The sequence below is a fragment of the Microtus pennsylvanicus genome, chromosome 8 (genome assembly GCF_037038515.1).
Source record: "Microtus pennsylvanicus isolate mMicPen1 chromosome 8, mMicPen1.hap1, whole genome shotgun sequence".
Lineage (NCBI taxonomy): Eukaryota > Metazoa > Chordata > Mammalia > Rodentia > Cricetidae > Microtus > Microtus pennsylvanicus.
Genome location: NC_134586.1, coordinates 85,149,804 through 85,171,340, shown reverse-complemented (window position 1 = coordinate 85,171,340; position 21,537 = coordinate 85,149,804). Strand labels below are relative to the sequence as shown.

At 38.2% G+C, this 21,537-nt stretch overlaps 1 protein-coding gene across 1 annotated transcript in view; it reads right to left on the bottom strand.

Moving 5' to 3' along the window:
* The window catches only part of Atad2b (ATPase family AAA domain containing 2B), a 133,603-nt gene that overhangs the window by 61,149 nt on the left and 50,917 nt on the right, over positions 1-21,537 (bottom strand). Inside the window, 5 exon segments of the mRNA XM_075983967.1 lie at positions 929-1,240; positions 5,643-5,733; positions 9,136-9,174; positions 9,176-9,296; positions 18,998-19,086. Of these exon segments, the coding sequence (XP_075840082.1) occupies positions 929-1,240; positions 5,643-5,733; positions 9,136-9,174; positions 9,176-9,296; positions 18,998-19,086 (652 nt within the window).

The following is a 21,537-nucleotide window of genomic DNA, read 5'->3' as shown; positions in this document are numbered from 1 at the left end:
TTTCTTTCTTCCTTTTTCTTTTCCTTTGAGACAAGGTTTCATGTAGTAATGCTGGCCTGACCCTCCAAATGACCTCAAACTTCTGATCTTGCTTCCTCCACCTCTCTGGTAGTGGGATTACAGGTGTACACTACTATGTACAATTTACACAAAACAGAGAACTAAATCAGGACTTCAAGCAAGCTAGACAAGCATGCTTCTCATTGACTTACATCCCCAGCATAAATTTCTTTTATTCCCCCCATGAAAATAGGTGACTGTTTAAAAAGGTGCTCTGATTTAATCTCAGGTCAAAAATCTAATTAATTTTGAAGCTTAAAAATTTAAAACCATGGACAATCAGGTTCGTAGTGATATTTTACTCATGTTTTAACAAATAAAGCTTGCCTGAAGATCAGAGTACATACTAAGCCACTAAAGGCTAGGCAGTGGTGTCACATACCTTTAATCCCATGACTTAGGTAACAGAGGCAGACAGATCTCTGTTAGTTCAAGGCCATCCTGGGCTACAAGAAATTGATTCAGTCTACAATAGAAAACAGAGCTCACAGAAAGGTGATCCCAGCACTTGGGAGCCTATACTTTTCATCATAGCTCTAGGGAGGTGGAGAAAGAAGTGATATGGTTGGGATAGAGGAATGTAAGATGGGAGGAAACAGGAGCTCATTGCAGCCTGACGTTTGGTGGAGACATTTGCAGTCTGAGGATCAATCCTGCAGTCTGAGGAGACAATCTGAGGACAGGGTCGCCCATTTGGTCTGAGCATCGATAGAGGTAAAAGTATCTCTAGTGAAGAAACGTTCAGGGCAACCACCATATACAGGCAAAATGTGAGTTATGAAACAGTGATTACTGAAATAAAGTTCTAACTAATCTTATGAGGACACTTTTTTCTTATTTTCACAATATAAACAGTAGTTTACAGTACCTTCTTTCCTGTCACTCTGGCTAATTTCTGCATGAGGAAATACTTTTTGCAGAACTGCTAAGATGTTGCTGAAGCTTCTTTCTAGTAATGGCCTTATAATCGGGGACAGTGCCTGTCCTGAAGACATCACAGCACGTTGGGAAGCAGGCACAATGTTCTGCATTGCATGGTAAAAGTCTTGGGCACTGAGCACTATCGAGGAAACATCCAGCTGCAGTTTATGACTGCTAGCATAGATCTGAGGGTACCGCCTCCGAAGGGCAATCAGGGCAGCTTCAGTACACAGGGCCTTGATGTCAGCTCCACAGTAGCCTAATGCACAGAAGAAGAAAAGCAACAAAGTTAAGTTCTAAGTACCATTACAGTTTGCTAACGCACATACCTCGTTCTAAAATAATGACACAAATTAGCAATTATACAGTACTTTATTAGCAAAATTAACACTTTAAAATTATCTGATAAAAATGTTCACATAAGGGCTAAGTACTTAAATCTGAAAATGTTCTTAAGTATTTTAATTTAAGGAAAATATTAATTAATAATATTAATACAAAAAGTCCTATATTATGTGTCAAAAACTGCTGACTATAATATACAGCTTTCTTCAGCACAAGTTTTCAAATAATTACAATTTCATTTCAATCTTTCATCACTATTCTTAGTCAGTACTTTAACCTATATTACTGAACACATCCTTAATCCTTCTTTGATTTTAGTTTGAGATGAGACCTCACTAAATTGTCCAGCTAGCCTTAAGCTGAGACTTGTGATTCTCCTCCTCTGGCCTCCCAAGTACCTGGGATTACAGGCATGTGTCACCACTCCTGGCTTATTTTTTCTAACATTACTAATTCCTAAATACATGAAAAAATGGTACAAAGGTATGTATAAGCAGAGGCTTCAAAACCTCATAATTCACTCTAATTCATAATTCACTGTAATTCATAATTACAGTGTAATAGCAGTTAACATTCAGCTACTCACAGCACTGTAATCCACCCACCAGCTCCACAGGCTAAAGGAATTAAGATTAAAGAAAAAGCTTTCCAGTTTTCCCACACTATCATCATACATCCATTTAATCCTAATAAACATATACTTTACAAAAAAAAATCAAATGATCTGCTAAAGGCCCCTGTCACAAAAGAGAAAAACAGAAAGGGAGAGAGGGAGGATCCTTCAGATTAGCCACAAACTGGCTTTTCCTATCAGCAATTAAATTTTCACTTGGTCACATTTATCAGTCAGGCCAGCAGGGGGAGGCATTTGAAAACGTTAGAACATTGTGCCCTAAACTCAGGCACTATTTCTCCATTAGTAAATCTTTAAAGTATATTTTTCTTTAACATACAATTGTTACACTCTTATAACAAAATGAATAGAAAATATTTGCATCAATTTAAAAAGAGGAAAATAAACACAAATAAGTGAATTTTGTAAAAAAAAAAATAACATCGTCAAATAAGAACAACCACATTTCTGTTTCTTATAAACATCTACACAGTTAAAGAACATGCAGAAGTTCTCTTTACAAAGAGGCTCAAGTTAACAGTGAAAGCTCAGAGGCCAGTGAGATGAAAGAGCAATAGAATTAGCCACAAATTCTCCAAAAATGTAACATTCTGTGGTTGCCATAATATCATGCTAATTATATACAACAGCAATATACTATTCATTCTCTCCTAATCTAGTTCACATAAATGAGTTTATTAACAATAACATTATCTAAAGTAAATTTTCAGTAGTTTATCACAACCAATAAACCAGGAAAGATGAGAAATATTTTTTTTACATTTGCTTGTGAGAAAGTGTTACAGACTTCTATGGTTCTCAACTTAAAAAATCATCAGAATGAACAACAAAATGGAAACATAAATACAAACTCTCAGGCCCCACAACAGTGAATTACAGTCTCTGAGGGCTTAAAATTTTAAGTCTGTATTTCGGAAAATGTTTAGAACCACTCACTTAATACATGCTTCACTAGATTCAAATACAGAAGAATCAAACACTAAGAATCATGGCTAAAATTACTGGGCTCTGGATAAACAGAGGCCTCCTAGATAGGCTCTTGTCCTGCTGCATTCATAGCACATATTTGTTCTCTCCAGTGTTCTGGTTTAGAAAACAGATGAGGCTGGAAGTATACTACAACCTTCTAAGAGTTAAAAGTTGATTTGTAAAACAGAAGCATCCCTTCTCATAACCCAGACTTCACCACTGTTAAGCAATGCTCTACTGAACACAAATAGGTAGAAGCGAAGGAAAACAATTCATTTGTATTACTATCAAGTTCCATTTTTTCTGAAGACTGAAGAAGGGTCAAAGTCTTTCTTTCTTTCTTTCTTTCTTTCTTTCTTTCTTTCTTTCTTTCTTTCTTTCTTTCTTTCTTTTTCTTTTAATGGTATTTTGAGACAGGGTTTCTCTGTGTAACAGCTCTGGCTATCCTGCAACTCACTCTGTAGCCCAGGCTGGCCTTGAAATCACAGAAATCCACCTGCCTCTGCTTCCCAAATGCTGGAATTAAAGGTGTTCACCACTATCACCTGGCTGAGGCTTTCCTAAACAATTTTAAACAAAATGTAGGCCCACAATACAGATTATTTTATAAACATGATTTCTTTGTTTTAAGCCTCTCATTGAAAATAAATAAAAAATAGTTAATCATTTTACTAGTTATAAGTTCCTATCACTTGTGAAAACATTCTTGATATCATCTTTTTCTTCTTTACTACTTAAAAAAACATACCTGATATACATGTAAAAACCTCCATGTTATTTCAAGGTAAAAGTTACCAAACCCATAGTCTATAAAAGGCCAACTATCCTTGCAGATATTCATCAAGACTTCAAAATCTTTGGTTAGGCATAGATTTCACTGAGCTGAACCATACATGTTGAAACACATTTGGGGTATATAAACTAACATTCAAAATTAATTTAATATTTATTTTTATTCTATTCCTACTTTAAGACCTGCATTTGACTATTTTTAACATGAACTGGTTTCTTAACTGAAATAAATGCCAAAAGTGAACACATAGTCATTTAATTACAGTGGATTATTAAGTCACTCTCCAGGAAGCTAATACACAAATTTACATACTATACTGCCACCCCATGGAAAGGGGAAAGGCAGGAGAAATTTTTCAGTGCAGAAAGAAATTATATCATAAACAATTTTTAGAGACCCAATACAAGCTAAAATAGATTACTTGGGAAAGGGAGGAGTACTGATTGACTTTTGGAAGCAAATGGAAACTAAGATTCTAATATTTAGGCTGAAGGATTAAACTGCAGTGTGTCATCTCAAATGGAAGGTAAGAAATAGGGATTTTAGAATAGCTTCTCTCAGGGATTTCTAACTTCCTGAAGACTTATGCATACTTCAGTTAAGGATCATTCTGCGATAGATTCACAGAAAAAAAAATTACAAAATTTCCCCAGTCTGATCTGAACTCTAATACCATAATATGATAGAGTAGAGGGGGATAAATCTCTCAAAAGGGGAAAGACTGGTTTTTGTTTTGTTTTTAACCAAGTACCACCCTCTCCCATAAAGCAGCACAAGGCTTTGCAAAGATCAAGCCAAATTTACATGAAATGGGTTTGGCGCATGCTCTCTTATACCAGGCAAAGCTTAAACTGAAGTAGTGCTGGAGAGATTTACGTTTTCTCCTCACCAGAAGATGTCGAGGTCTTTGTGGCTCAAAAGCTGAGGGATGCTGCTTCGGAGATGGAAGTCCCTGTGGATGAAGAGGATAATTCGGATGTAGCTAACTGAATGGACTAATGTTCTATTTAAGTTTTAATTATTTATTTGATAGTGGATCACAATGATTTTTTTTTAACTAAGATGTTCTTTAGGTTTTGGTAGCTTTAAAGTTTTCCCAGTAGATGTTATTAGTGAATTTATTTGAGGGATTTCTTCATAATGCTTAAAATGTTCATGGAGACAGGTAGTTTTTGCTTGTTTATTTGTTTTTTATATTTTTCAGAGTCTGAAAGGAAAACATGAACCAGGTTTGGTGCATGCTCTTGTGCCAGGAGGAAGGGAAATTTCCTTTGTGTATATTCAGCTACTTACTACTGATCTCTTATTTCGAACCTAATTAGTAAGAAAGATGTGAGTTCCATCTCCTGTGCTTATAACGCTCTCATTCTTTTAGGGCAGTAAAGCTTATTTACTCTGTGGGTGAGGTTTTCCACTCTGATAAATTCAAATTAAATTGAAAAGTTTTATATTTGAGGCAATACTGGCGAATGCCAGTAAATATTTTGACAAATCCTCCCACCCAACTTCTTTCTAGATCATAGGGCTATTTCTGAGCCCATTCATCCTGTCCATAAAAGCATAGGAGAGTGCAGCCCTGCCATCCACATGGTCCTTTTTTCTCTTAGGTTTATTTCTGCTGGTAAAATTTCTAGGACGGGATAATGTCTAAAAGGAGACACAGTAGCACTATGTAGGTAGGATAGTCAGCATTCCGTGGAAGCCATGTCACTACTAAGCTTTGTTCAAACACCTGATATAAAAATTCAACTAAGAAGTGTTCAAATTTTAAAGTTAAATATTTCTATAATTTCTGAATATGAATGCAGAGCCATCTGTCACACAGTTAAAAACATAACTGTAATTCACATTTCAAAATCAGGGGAAGGGGTGCTGAGCAGAACAAGCAATGACCATCAGAATTCAAATAGGAGCACTCACCAACACATTTTTCTGCCAATTCTCCTAAAAAAGCATCAGACAGCTTTGGATTCCAGTCCCTGGTGTGGATCTGTAAGATGTGTTTTCTGGCCTAAGAAGAAGAGTACAGTGGCATAAGACAGCACTGACTTCTCGTGTATTAGCTACAACAAATTCTGACTGCAACCCCACACCAAGCTGTTGTTTGTTTTAAAAGACACTTAAACACCTTAACATTCACGTCAACCCATGAGTTATAAAAACTAAAATTTTTGTCCCTGTTTCACAAGTTTAAAACAGATAACGTTCTAAGAGATAAAGAAACTTTAGTGGTGGCATAAAACAGTAAGTAAATCACTAACGTGTGACAAAAATTTAAAACAAAGTTTTTACTTTCCTACCATATCATTTTTTTAATTATTATTATTATTATTAGAGGGTAGGTAGGGGTGTGCATACAAATGTTATACAATAGGAAAACTTTTAGAGTCATTTTATTTCCCCTATACTGGTAGGGTCAAAATCTGTGTTTAGCCTGTTTTTAGATGTTTCAAACTGATACTTGTCTATATCAAAGCAGACGTACCGAAGTACTTTGGCTCTATAACTTACAATTAAGTCCGCCTCTAAGCATTGACACATTCCTGGCAGCTGAACCTGGGTCATGAAAGTGAGACTAAATCCGCCCCCAAGGTTCAGGAAACATCAGAGAAGGGGAGAGGGGCTGGCAAATAGCTCAGGGGTTAAGAACACTGGCTGCTCTTCTAGAGGAACTAGGTTCAATTCCCAGACCCATATGGTGGATCACAACCGTCAGTAATTCCAATTCCAGGAGATCTGACATCTATACTCACACAGACATACAGGCATTCACACTCACATGTAAATAAAATAGGAAGAAGAAGAAGAAGAGAAGAAGAAGAGGAGAAGGAGGAGGAGAGGAGGTGGAAGAGAAAGAGGAGGAGGAGGAGGTGGAAGAGGAGGAGGAGGAGGAGGTGGAAGAGGAGGAGGAGGAGGTGGAAGAGGAGGAGGAGGTGGTGGTAGTGGAAGAGGAGGAGGAGGAGGAGGTGGAAGAGGAGGAGGAAGAGGTGGAAGAGGAGGAGGAGGAGGTGGTGGTGGAAGAGGAGGAGGAGGAGGAGGAGGAGGTGGAAGAGGAGGAGGAGGAGGTGGAGGAGGTGGAAGAGGAGGAGGAGGTGGTGGTGGAAGAGGAGGAGGAGGAGGAGGAGGTGGAAGAGGAGGAGGAGGTGGTGGTAGTGAAAGAGGAGGAGGAGGAGGAGGTGGAAGAGGAGGAGGAAGAGGTGGAAGAGGAGGAGGAGGAGGTGGTGGTGGAAGAGGAGGAGGAGGAGGAGGAGGAGGAGGTGGAAGAGGAGGAGGAGGTGGTGGTGGAAGAGGAGGAGGAGGAGGAGGAGGAGGAGGTGGAAGAGGAGGAGGAAGAGGTGGAAGAGGAGGAGGAGGAGGTGGTGGTGGTGGAAGAGGAGGAGGAGGAGGAGGAGGTGGAAGAGGAGGAGGAGGAGGAGGTGGAAGAGGAGGAGGAGGTGGTGGTGGAAGAGGAGGAGGAGGAGGAGGAGGTGGAAGAGGAGGAGGAGGTGGTGGTGGAAGAGGAGGAGGAGGAGGAGGTGGTGGTGGAAGAGGAGGAGGAGGAGGAGGTGGTGGTGGAAGAGGAGGAAGAGGAGGAGGTGGTGGTGGAAGAGGAGGAAGAGGAGGAGGTGGAGAGGAGGAGGAGGAGGAGGAGGAGGAGGAGGAGGAGGAGGAGGAGGAGAAGGAGGAGGAGGAGGAGGAGGAGGAGGAGGGGAGGAGGAGGAGGAGGAGGAGAGGAGAGAGGAGGAGGAGGAGGAGGAGGAGTGGAAAGAATGTAAGGATGACAGGCCGAGTGCTGTGAAATGCTATTTACTGACATGATAAAGCTATCACACTCAAAGGACCTGCAAAAGATCCAGCCAGTCAAAACTGCAGTAAGGATAGAAACAGCACTGCATAAAGCCACACCCTAGCTGAGGAACAATTGGTAGCTGATGATGGAGGGAAAATAATTTTTCTTGGGAGTGTGGCCTCTGGTAGGTGCCCATATTCCAGTGAATGACCCTAAACCCATTTATTTGTGTATGGGGCAGCACTAAGTCATGTAAGAGGGGCCTGAGAGAACATGAAATTGGGAGAATGGGTCGCCAGGATGTGAGAACCTGGGACAATCTGAAGGCAGAAAATGGTGGGTGAATATGAACAAACATATTGTATGGGAGTATGAAATTCTCAAAGAATAAATTAAAAATATTTCTAAAGAAAGTTAGAGGGGCTATATATGCTGTTCTGACAAAGGTAAACCTGGGTACCATTTTAAAGTCTTTAAATTAGCTTGTGACCAGGCAGTGGTAGCACACAACTTTATGCCCCAAGTACTTGAGAGGCAGAGACAGTGGAACTCTTGAGTTTAAGGCCAGCCTCGTCTACAAAGTAAGTTCCAGAACAGTCAGGGGCTGCACAGGGAAACCTGTCTCAAAAAAAGAAAAACAATGACAGGTGGTGATGCAGACAGATGTCAAACTGAGGTATCAAACTATTCTACAAAAAGGGTACCCTTTGCTTTTCTATAGTGCTAATTACCAATGGTATCTATCTACATCTAAGTACGTAAAATAGACAATTCACATACTATAATAATATACATTAATACACAATTATCTCACTCATGAGTTCTCACGGAAATTTAAGAAACAAATTGAATACTGCAGTGGTGGCACATGCCTTTAATCACAGCACTCGGGAGGCAAGGCAAGTGGATCTCTGTGAATTCAAGGCCAGCCTGTTTACAGAATGAGTTCTAGGATAGGCTCAAAAGCTAGACAGAAAAATCCTGTCTCAGAACACCAAAAGAAAAAGAAACAAATCAATACTAATAATAAAAATTTAAAGTACAATTAAGAAGAAAAAAACTTTATAACATAATAAGTAACATTTTCTATAATTAATGACAACATAGAATTCTGTATTAAGGGAACATTCTTGAAATACTATAAATATTATAAATAACATTTACTGCATTTAATTCGCTAGAATTCATATGTTAAGTATAAAAATTTTGGCACAGGATATTTATGGACATATTTTTGGGGAGGGGTGGCAGAAGAGATGGCACACCGCTACTTCTGAGGACCCAGGTTCAGATCCCAGCACCTACACAGTGACTTATAACCACCTGTTTATTTCAGTTTCAGGGAATCCAGTACCCGATTCTGGCCTCCACAGGCACCAGGCATGTCTTATGTCTCAGCCCTAAAATGCTAGGGATATATAGGCAGCATTAACAAGGAATGTAACACGGGATTTTATTTTTTTAAGTATTAACTAAGATAGCCCAAAAGCAAAAAATTAACAATGAAAATATAACCCTTCAAAGTATATATTTTCTAACGGAGTTACAAAGTTTATGTGTGTGTGTGTATCCATGCATATATGTATGTGTATATTGTGTATACACACACACACAAAACAAAAAATAAAATAAAACCACTTTTACCTTTGATCAGGCAGGTTTGAAAAGAAATTCTCTGTCAAAAACGACCAGGTCTCCTGAGTGCAGGATCTATAGAGTCAAGTCTATTTGTAGCACCAATAACAACAATTTCACCTCTATTATCTAATCCATCCATAAGAGCAAGGAGGGTTGACACTATAGAGCTGTTGGGGGGAAAAAAAAGGTCCATGTTAACTTAATGAAAAAAATGTAAACATTATGCTAAAATAATTGAGTCTTAAATATTAATACAATAATCATACCATAATACATACTAATACAATACAGAGAAATCAATATTGAAAATACACAGAAAATGCAATAGACATCTAAACCACAGCAATCAAAAGGGTGAAAAAAGATAAAAGAAAGATAATATTGAAATTAAAATCTGATCAGGATGTGCAATTCCATGACAAAGTCCAGGAGTTAGAGACCAGACTGGCCAACATATCAAGACTATCTCAGAAAGGAAGGAATTAAAATCAAAACAAAAGCAAGTCAAGAACACTTGCTTTGCATACACAAAACCCGGATTCAATGCGCAGAATTACAAAATATAATGGGCCAGATGACTCAGTGAGTAAAGCCATTTGCCAGTAGGCCTGATGATCTGAGTTTGAGTTTGTTCCCTACGACCTACGTGATGGCAGGAACTGATGCCTGAAAAGTTATACACCTTTCCAAGCATGCCATGGCATAAACACATGTACACCACAAAATAAATAAATGTAATAAAAAATCTTAAGTTATGTAAAACTTTCCTGCATCAAAAGTTGTAATCAAGAACATGAAATGGCCAGACAGTGGTGGCATACGCCTTTAATCCCAGCACTTGGGAGGCAGAGGCAGGTGGATCTTTTGAGTTTGAGGCCAGCCTGGTCTATAAAACAAGATCCAGGACTATTACACAGAAAAAACCCTGTCTCAAAAAACAAAACAGAAAACATGAAATGAGGAGGCTGGAGAGATCAGTTAAGAGAACTGGCTGCTCTTCCAGAAGGCCCAATTTCAATTCCCAGCACCCACATGGCAGTTCACAACTGTCTGTAACTCCAGTTTCAGGGAACTGGGACCTGGCACTCTTACACAGATATACATGCAGGCGAAATGCCAATGCACATGAAAGAAGAAGAAATAAACCATTAAAAAATGCTTTAAAAAGGAGTGTGAAATGGCAATCCAAGAAAACAAGAAGCTATTTGAAGATTATATATTAAATGAAAGTGTAAAGTCAAAATATGTAACTATAATAAATGATAAATACAAACAGTGAAATCTAAATATAGGCAAAGGATTTAAAAAGCAATTCTTCAAAGATGGCATACAAAGGGCATATCATTAAACCAAGCATATGGAAATCAAACCAAATTAGGTACCACTTTAAACCCACTAGAACTACTATAATTAGATTTAAAAAAACATATTGGTGAGACTTAGGGAAATCATAACGCTCACACATTGCTGGGAATTGTGTAAAATGGGGTACTTTTGGACATTAATACAGCAGATCTTCCACTATTTAAGAGCTACCAAATGACCCAACAACATTCACAAGGAAAAATATTATGTGGATATTCAGATCAATATTATTCAAAATAGTGTAAAAGTCAGAGCAAGTGAATAGTCACAAATGAGTAGATAAGTGTGATACATCCACAGACTAGATTATGTCAACAAATGAAGCAAATTAGGCTGCTATCCCAACACTCAGGAGGTTGAGACAAAAGGATCACCAGTTGAGGACACCTTGATACACAGTTTTGCAGGCAAGACTCATCTACAAAGTAAAAACTCTATCCTCAGTGACATCCATTCAAGAAAATGATGAACGGATACAACATGGATAAAGTTTGAAAATACTGCTAACTGAAAAAATATGGACAAAGGGGCCAAACATTGCAGAATCACATTTACATAATATCTAGACTAGGCAAACTTACAGAAACAAAAAGTAGAGTGGTTTCCTAGTGAAGGGAATTTAACAAAAAGGCTGAGAGGAATGCCTGAAGAACACAAGGTTTCTAAGAATATAGAATATTATAAAACTGTGTGGTGGTAACAGAACTCTAAAAAGATTCTGAAAGCCAATGAACTGTATCGTTTAAGTACATGAACTGCATGGAGAGATGGCACAGCATTTAAGAGCACTTACTGCTCTTGAAGAGGTACTGGGTTCAATGTCCAGTATCCAAAAGGCAGCTCACGATCGACTGTAACTACAATACTGGGAGATTCAACACTTTCTTCTGGCCTCAAGGACACTGGGCACACATATGGTACACAAACATACGTGCAAGCAAAAAGGAAACACACATACACATAAAAATAAATAAATCTTAAATAAACAGGTAAAGTCAGATGTGGTGGTACATGTCTAATAATTCCAGCAGTCAGTCAGGAAATGGATACAAAGAAATTCAAGTTCCAGGTCAACCTAGGCTACAGCTATCAGAAAACAATGGAGAGCAAGAGAAATTCTCAGCAGATAGAGTGTTTGTCAGTCCTTGGAACCCAAGAACTAATTACCCAAAGGTTGTCTCTGATCTGTGTATGTGCAGAGTGGGTGTAAATGGAGCAAACTAGAGAACCAGAGCATGGTAGTGCGCGCACATAGAAATAGATAATCAGGGGTCTGAGGAATGTCTCGGTCCAGAAGGTTGAAGTTAGCCTGGGCAACAAAAAAAAGTCTAGTTTTATAGAAAAAATATTTGAAAATAATTTAAATTTACAGTGGTAGCGTATTTACCTCCAGCCGTGTACGGGTATCTACCTTCAATCCCAGCATTTGGAAGGCAGATGTGTGACTTCCAAGGAAGGTGGAGCTCTGTGATTTTGAGACAAAACATGCTCTACATAGTTCCAGTACAGGAGGGGTATATAAAAAGACCATCTTGGGGAAGAAAAAAAAAGTGCCTACAAGCGGCCCTCGATTGTTGATCCCTAGAATGGGGGAGGGTTACAGCAGAATATTTTCAGTAGAGAGCAATTGTGGGATTATCATGGTATCCCTGAATTCTAACAACAGTTTTCTTAGTTTGTCAACTGTTCTCACTCCTATTCTTTATTTTTACTGCTGAAATAATTTCTAGAATACACAAACCTTGTCAAAATTAATTTTCCTTCCCAAATATACTATTCTAGCTGTGTTTTAAAAAATTGTAAACAAAATCAAAAGCCAATGTTTAGGAAATCCATGCTTTCTGTTTTCTAATTGGATTACTGAAAATTTATGATATAGGCATCTTACCCAGCAAAAAAAAAATGAGGCAGTATCTTTGAATTATAAATTTATGTTTAATCATTGGTCTGATTTGAATCTAAAATGACCTACACTGGCTCATGTTGAGATGTTTGGTCCTCAACTAATGGTACTGTTTCTTCTAGAAGTTTCCAGTCTCGTTTTAAGATTTGTAATCCATTCTGAGTTGATTTTTTAAAGAGTGGAAGTAGAGATAAAGTTTCACCTGAGAAAATGTAAGTTCCTAGTATCATTTATTGAAATGTTTGATCATTGAAATGTCCTTTCTCAAATGTTTGATTTTAACTCTTCTGTTTGTTGGAAATCAGATGACTATAGATGCACTGTTTTATTTTTGGCATCTCTTTTCTATTCCAATTGTTGATGTGTCTTTTTATAGCCAATAACAACCTGTTTGGGTTACTATGTTTCTATAGTATATATTAAAATTAGCTGTTATATTGCATCTAGTTTTCTATATCCACAGGATTTCTCTTACTACTAAGGGTGCTTTGTGCTTTCCTATCAATTTTAGGGCTGTGTTAATGCAATTTTCTGAAGAGCATCAATGTAATTTGAGGGGAACTCCATTTAAGTGTAACTTGCTGTGGTTAGTATGGACATTTTAATAATACTAATCAATGACATTATCTATTTTTCATTTGCATTTTTGTTCTGTCTCTCCAAATCTTAATTATTTATATGTATATTTATGTGTCTGTGTGTCTGAACATGTGTATGTGTGTGCTTTTAAAAACCAGAAGAGGATCATTTCATTAGATGCTGAAAAAGCATTTGACAAAATTCAACATCCATTTATGTTAAAAGTCTTGGAGAGATTAGGGATACAAGGGTCATACCTAAATATAATAAAAGCTATATACAGCAAGCCGACAGCTAACATCAAATTAAATGGAGAGAAACTCAAAGCCATCCCGCTTAACTCAGGAACGCGACAAGGCTGCCCACTTTCGCCATACCTCTTCAATATAGTGCTGGAAGTTCTAGCAATAGCAATAAGACAGCATAATGGGATCAAGGGGATTCGAATTGGAAATGAAGAAGTTAAACTTTCGTTATTCGCAGATGATATGATAGTGTACATAAGCGACCCCCAAAATTCCACCAAAGAACTTTTACAGCTGATAAACAGCTTTAGTAATGTGGCAGGATACAAGATCAACTCCAAAAAATCAGTCGCCCTCCTATACTCAAAGGATATGGAAGCAGAGAGGGAAATCAGAGAAGCTTCTCCATTCACGATAGCCACAAACAGCATAAAATATCTTGGGGTAAATCTAACCAAGGAAGTGAAAGATCTATTTGACAAGAACTTTAAGGCATTGAAGAAAGAAATTGAAGAGGATACCAAAAAATGGATGGACATCCCTTGCTCTTGGATTGGGAGGATCAACATAGTAAAAATGGCAATTCTACCAAAGGCAATTTATAGATTCAATGCAATCCCCATCAAGATCCCATCAAAATTCTTCACAGATCTGGAGAGGACAATAATCAACTTTATATGGAAAAACAAAAAACCCAGGATAGCCAAAACAATCCTATACAATAAAGGATCTTCTGGAGGCATTACCATCCCTGACTTCAAACTCTATTACAGAGCTACAGTAATGAAAACAGGGTGGTACTGGCATAAAAACAGAGAAGTCGACCAATGGAATCGTATAGAAGACCCGGACTTTATCCCACAAACCTATGAACACCTCATTTTCGATAAAGGAGCTAAAAGTTTACATTGGAAGAAAGAAAGCATCTTCAACAAATGGTGCTGGCACAACTGGATGTCAACCTGTAGAAGAATGAAAATAGACCCATATCTATCACCGTGCACAAAACTCAAGTCCAAATGGATTAAAGACCTCAATATCAGCCCGAAAACACTGAACCTGATAGAAGAGAAAGTGGGCAACACCCTACAACAGATGGGCACAGGCGATCGCTTCTTAGGTATAACCCCAGAAGCACAGACATTAAGGGCAACATTGAATAAATGGGACCTACTAAAACTGAGAAGCTTCTGTAAAGCAAAGGACACTGTCACTAAGACACAAAGGCAACCTACCGACTGGGAGAAGATCTTCACCAACCCCACAACAGACAAAGGTCTGATCTCCAAAATATATAGAGAACTCAAGAAACTAGACTTTAAAAGGCTAATTAACCCAATTAAAAAATGGGGCGCTGAACTGAACAGAGAATTCTCAACAGAAGAAGTTCAAATGACCAAAAGACACTTAAGGTCATGCTCAACCTCCTTAGCGATCAGGGAAATGCAAATCAAAACAACTTTGAGATATCATCTTACACCTGTAAGATTGGCTAAAGTCAAAAACACCAAGGATAGCCTTTGCTGGAGAGGCTGTGGAGGAAGGGGTACCCTCATCCATTGCTGGTGGGAATGCAATCTTGTGCAACCACTGTGGAAGTCAGTGTTTCGGTTTCTCCGGAAATTCGGGATCAACCTACCCCTGGACCCAGCAATACCACTCTTGGGAATATACCCAAGAGATGCTCTATCACATGTCAAAAGCATTTGTTCAACTATGTTCATAGCAGTACTATTTGTAATAGCCAGAACCTGGAAACAACCTAGATGCCCTTCAATGGAAGAATGGATGAAGAAAGTATGGAATATATACACACTAGAGTACTACGCTGCGGTAAAAAACAATGACTTCTCGAATTTTGCATGCAAATGGATGGAAATAGAAAACACTATCCTGAGTGAGGTATCCCAGGCCCAAAAAGACGAACATGGGATGTACTCACTCATAATTGGTTTCTAGCCATAAATAGGGTTCACGGAATCTACAATAGGCGAATCTAAAGAAGCTAAGTAAGAAGGTGAACCCAAGGAAAAACATATAGTTATCCTCTTGGATAAGGGAAGTAGACAAAATTGCCGGGGGGAAAAGTGGGATCTTGGGGGTGGGGTGGGGTGGGGTGGGATGGGGGTTAGGGGAGATGGGGAGAGAAAAGGTAGAAGGGAAGGAGGGTGGACTAGGGGAAACAGGAGGATCGGGATAAAGGAAGGTTGGATAGGGGAGCACGGAACCTCAATTCTTAGTTAAGGGACCCACTTTAGGGTGGGCAGGAGACTTGACCCTAGAGGGGCTCCCAGGTGCCCAAGCTGAGGTCCCCAGTTAGTTCCCTGGGCAGCTGAGGATAGGGAACCTGAAATGACCCTACCCTAGAGCAATACTGACGAATATATTGCATACCATCCTAGAACTTGCATCTGGCGATGGATGGAGATAGAGACAGAGACCCACACTGGAGCACTGGACTGAGCTCCCAAGGTCCCAATGAGGAGCAGAAGGAGTGAGAACATGAGCAAAGAGGTCGGGACCACGAGGAGTGCACCCACCCACTGAGACAGTGGAGATGATCTACTGCGAGCTCACCAAGGCCAGCTGGACTGTTACCAGAAAAAGCATGGGATAAAACTGGACTCTCGGAACATGGCGAACAATGAGGGCTGATGAGACGCCAAGGACAATGGCACGCGGTTTTGATCCTACGCAATCTGCTGGCTTGGTGGGAGCCTAGCCAGTTTGGATGTTCACCTTCCTAGATATGGACGGAGGGGGGAGGACCTAGGACTTACCACAGGGCAGGGAACCCTGACAGCTCTTTGGACTGGAAAGGGAGGGGGAGAGGAGTGGGGGGAAGGGGAGAGGGGTGGGAGGAGGGGGAGAAGAGTGGGAGGAGGGGGAGGGAAATGGGAGGCTGGTGGGAGGAGGTGGAAATTTGTTTTTTTTTTTTTTCTTTTCTTTATCCTCCTTTTATCAATAAAAAAATAAAAAAAAAAAAAAAAAAAAACCAGAAGAGGGAAGCCCACAGATAGTTGTAAGCTACCCAACATGGGTGTTGGAAATCAATCTCTAGTGCTCTAGAAGAACATACAGTGGTCTTAACCATTCTCTACAGTCCCTTCTTCAATTTCTTTATCGGAGTTTGTATTTTCATGTAGAACTTTTTTTTTTATTAACTAAGTTAAAGTAACTTATAGGTATTTTATTTATATTGTGAAGCACTTGCTTTCTTGATTTTCATGGCAAGTTTAATATTATTGTATAAAGTCAATTTTGTTTCCTTTATGCCAATTTTGTATAGCAATTTTGCTTCCCTTAACACTTTATTTATAGTAAGGGGAAAAATGCATATCACGGCATGCATGTGGAGAACAGAAGACAATTTCGTGAGTTGTTACTGTTCTGAAACAAAGCGTCATAGATACTAGGCCTGCCTCAAATGTGGAGGCTGTCCTTGAACTCCTGCTCTTGCCTCCACTCCTGAGAGTTCTAAGATTACACACATGCATCACCATGCCAGACTACTTACTATTGGTCAATCTAAATTTTCTATGTCCTCCGTGTTCAATTTTGGTAAGTCAAATGTCCAAAAAAAAAAAAAGTTTCCTTTTTAGGGTTTCCTATCAGCATATAGTTGTTCATAATAATCCACACTGTTATAGTTAATACTTGACCTTCAATATTTGTTTATTTGAAACTGCATTTATTCGATCATATTTCTTACTTTTTCTGATTATTCTTAGAGGTTTATCAATATTACCAATAAAAAATCTTTTACCTCACAGATCTTTTTTTTATATTTACAATTTTTCATTTAATATTGTTCTCACTATTACTTCTTCCTTTTACTAATTTTGTTTGGTTTACTCTTGTTTTTCTATGTCCACTAGATGAATCATTAAATTGTTTATTTAAAATCTAAATTTTATTTTGGGCTTATTGCAATAAATTGTCTTCAAAAGTATTGCTTTTACCATAGCTCTTAGGTTCTGATATATCATATATTTACTTTTGTTTGCTTGTTTTTTTTCTTTTAACCTACTCTGCTTCACTAATTGTTTGTATTTTTTTAAAGATATTGGTATACATGTATATGCATGAGTATGGACAGGTAAACACCAAACATCTGTAAGTCAGAATAGGCACCCAATGCCTCGGAGCTGGAGTTGCAAGCAGTTCTAAATGCCTGGATTGTACCGTGTGTTTGAGGATCTGAACTCCAGTCTGCACGATTGTCCACTAAGATGACTCAGAGTTATATATCCAGGCCCCCACTTTCATTTATTTTGAGAAATCTCCTCTCTTTCTCTAATACTAATTTTTATTTGAATTATTGGATTCCTCATTTGCAGGGTTTTTTTCTCACAAACCCTATTGCTTTGCTGAATTTTTCATTTATATCATGAATTATTTTCTAAACATTGTTGAGTCGTCTGCATTCACCTGAATCTCATTCAGTTACATTACATTCACTCTAAAGAATTCTTTCTTAATCACTTCATTTCTATTTTTTTCCTTGGAGGTCTAGTACTTGACAGCTACTATGCTCAGCTGTCATTTAACCACTTTTCCTGTGATTTTTTTGGTGAGCTTACAGTATCAATGTATTTGGCTGATCAGGTATCGCTGCCCTTTTATGAGTGACAATCATAGAAGACAGTTTTCTTTGAAAATGTGTCTCTAGTCACCAGTTTGGTAAATTATGTAGGCTTTAGCTCTAGTACCACAGGGTCTCTCAATGGCTTCTTTTATGGGAATTAGTAAATTTAGATGTGGCTTAAAGGGTCAAAAATCCTTGTCTCCAAATGCCACAAGGATAAAAAGGCATTCTAGAGTCAGATGTGAGGCACCCAAAAATATTGGTGAGCTCTCTGTGGTTCCAGAAACATACAAAGTGGATATTTTCCTAAGACTGGTGGCAGGTTCTTGGGCCCACCTAAGACTCCAATGAACAAAACTGGTACACGGCACTCGACAGAGATAGATGACATGACTTGAGATAACTATGTGGATGCTGGGACTGGAGTGGTAGATTAGAATCTTGGATAGATTGTGACAGGAACCTGACTGACAAAGAGCCTTAAGGAAAAGAAGTGAAATATGGTCACCATACCAAAACATACCTGGTAAATCAAAACATCATTTTGTGGTAAATAACTGTATTTGTGAATTAGAAACCATTCTAAATAATCAATGTATCAAAATAAAATAGCAAGAGTGGGATGGGTAAAAGAGTGGGGGGGCAAGCACCCCCATAGAAGGTGACATGAATGGTAAAATGAATTCATAATCTCAATTCTGCGGGGAGGGAGGAATAAGGAGCAATTCAAATTCTCACATATTACAGGAACAGAACATAGGACTGTGGAACTGGAGAGATGGCTCCACGGGTAAAGGCACTTGACATAAGCCTAACCTGAATTCTATCTCTAGAACCCACATGCTAGGAGAAAAGCAAACACCCAAAAGTTGTCCTCTCATCTGAATGAGCACACACACAATAATTAATAAAAGCTATTTTAGACATCTACCCCCAAAAAAGTATAATACACATTCACATAAAGCCATGAATACAAGTATTCACAGTAGGACTATCACAGAATAAAACCAAAAGCAACCAAATCACTATCAGATTGTAAATTAATCCTGTGTTGAGTGAAAGAACCTCTACAAAATAGGCTACATTTTAAATTTTCTATAAGTTTTAAAGTGTTTAACTAAGGGCGAAAACCAAATACTACATCAATAAGTAAAAAGAAATCAATATAGTTAGTTCAGGAAAACCCACCTGTGGATCTGATCTTGTCTACTAGAACGAACTGGAGCTAATCCATCTATTTCATCAAAAAATATTATAGAAGGCCTCATCAAATATGCCTAGTAAAGAAAAATTAAAATTACTTAATTTTTTGCTTTTGAATTTAACTTTATATTTCCCGAAAAAGGAACATAAAAACAAATAGTACAACATGCAGCAAGTATTTAAAAGTACACAATGGGGCTAAGGAATGTAGCTGAGGGGTAGATCATTTTCTTAATGTTTACGAGAACCTGGGTTCAATCCTTAGAATCAAAGATCAAAACAATGAGAACAAACAACAACACAGTAAAAAGGAAACAGCAGCAGCAGAGTCAGCTACGAGGTATCCCACAGACCACAACCACTATTTTCAGGCATTTGTTCATCTTTTCTTTAATAATAAAAATTGAATTCAGGATGACTTCACAGATTCTAAGAATCTACTCAACCACAATCCGCACACTGCCCAGTCACTAACACTTCTTTTTTAACATAACTATATATCTAAGTAGGCTTTCATACAAATACATAATATTTGCTACTTTCATTTTTAAAAGTCATAATTATAAGCAAGTGTTTAAAAACAGAAACAAACATTCCATCGAGCCCTAATTACCCAAGAAAACTATGAAATAGTAGCAATAAGGCAAATATAAATAATCTCTATAATTTAGGGTACTGAGACTAACATATATTTGTATCTTTAGTCTTTGATATGACTAAAAGTTCTTTTTTTTGTTGTTTGTTTTTGTTTTTGAGACAGGGTTTCTCTGTGGCTTTGGAGCCTGTCCTGGAACAAGCTCTTGTAGCCCAGGTTGGCCTCGAACTCAGAGATCTGCCTGCCTCTGCCTCCCGAGTGCTGGGATTAAAGGCATGCACCACCACTGCCCAGCTGACCTAATAGCCAAAAAGGTTTAACTTTTAACTCACTAGACAACATGTGAGAATTCCCATAAATTCTTCACTCTTCTATTACCAGTATCTTACATTTTTTAGTGATTATTTTTCCTTCAATTATTCAGATGGCTTGTCTGAATTAGCATTAGACACTGAACACAACATCTAGATCTTACTTATTCCTCTTTCTATTATCTAGAAAACAGCAATTTTGACACTACTTTTTTCTTAAGACATAATTTCACTATATAGCCCTGACTGTCCCGAAACTTGCTATGTTGACAAGGATGACCTCGAACTCAGAGATTCACCTGTCTCTGCCTCTCAAGTTCTAGGATTAAAGGTGTGCACCACTACTCCCTGCTCTACACTATTAACTTGCAAATGACATTTGAATTATTTCACCCATTATATATCAGTTTTTTGAATAAAGGGTATTTTGTTTTGTCTTGAGATTCTCATTCTGTAGCCCAGGAGGATCTGGATTTCAGCATAAAGACGAGGCTGGCCCCTAAATCTCAACTGCAGGGATTAGAGGTGTCAGTTGGCAAACCTGGCTTTCACCATAGAAATGCATTGCTAATAAATTCTTGATTGTACTTTTTCTTCACACATATTGATTGGGGCATAATCATATATAAAATGAATTGCCAAATAAGACATATTTCCTTCACTAAACCCAATATTTACATGAAAACTAGCATTAGGACTAATTTTTTAAGGTATAGAAAAATTGTGGTTTGCTTGTTCTTTGTTGAGACAGGGTCTCACTCTTTAGCTCAGATTAGTCTGAGACTTGATGGCAGCCCTTCCAGCTGACCCTCCTGGGGGCTAGGATTATAGTCTCATGCCTCCATGCCTGGTTTTCATTTCCTAGGCTCACCTGATCCCTTCACCTCAAAATCAGGTGTGAGTTTTCCTTTACTGTAATGCTTACTTTTTTCCTGTGATTCTGGGAATTGAAACCAGGGCCTTACACACACAGTAATAATAATTAGTAATAAATATCTGGAACTACAATTGAATACTACCATGTTCTGTTTTAGAAAATTACATTTTAAAAGTCACTGTTATATTTAACATACTCATTTCTTTTCATTCTGCCTTTTTAAGGCACTCACTTAATTTTGAATTCTATTAGTCATATATTTATAATCTGGTGTGGTCTGGGTAACTATACCTCAAACATTTCTTAAATTTTGTGGCCTTTAGGGTGGCACTTAAATGATTAGACAGTGAACTATTCAGAAGGTAGGGTCCGTCCTTAGGTCACTGAGGACACATCCAAAAAGAGATTACGGGAACCTGACTAATATTAAATATTTCACTTTTTTCTCCCTGGCTAATGAGCTAAAACATTAACTGTTTGGTTCTGTCATGTGCTCCACCATTATGTGCAATTTTAGCTTAGGTCTAAACCCAAGGGACTAATAACGGACTATGACCACCAGGTGAGCCCAAATAAACTCATCTCTTCATAAGCTAATTGTCCCAGGCGGTATCTTACTACAGTGACAGAAAAGATTCATATAACTATGACCATAAATAACATATCCCATAAACATTCAACATTTTCTGTCTATACCATTTTCTCAATAAAATTATAACCTAAGATTACTTTACATCCCAGG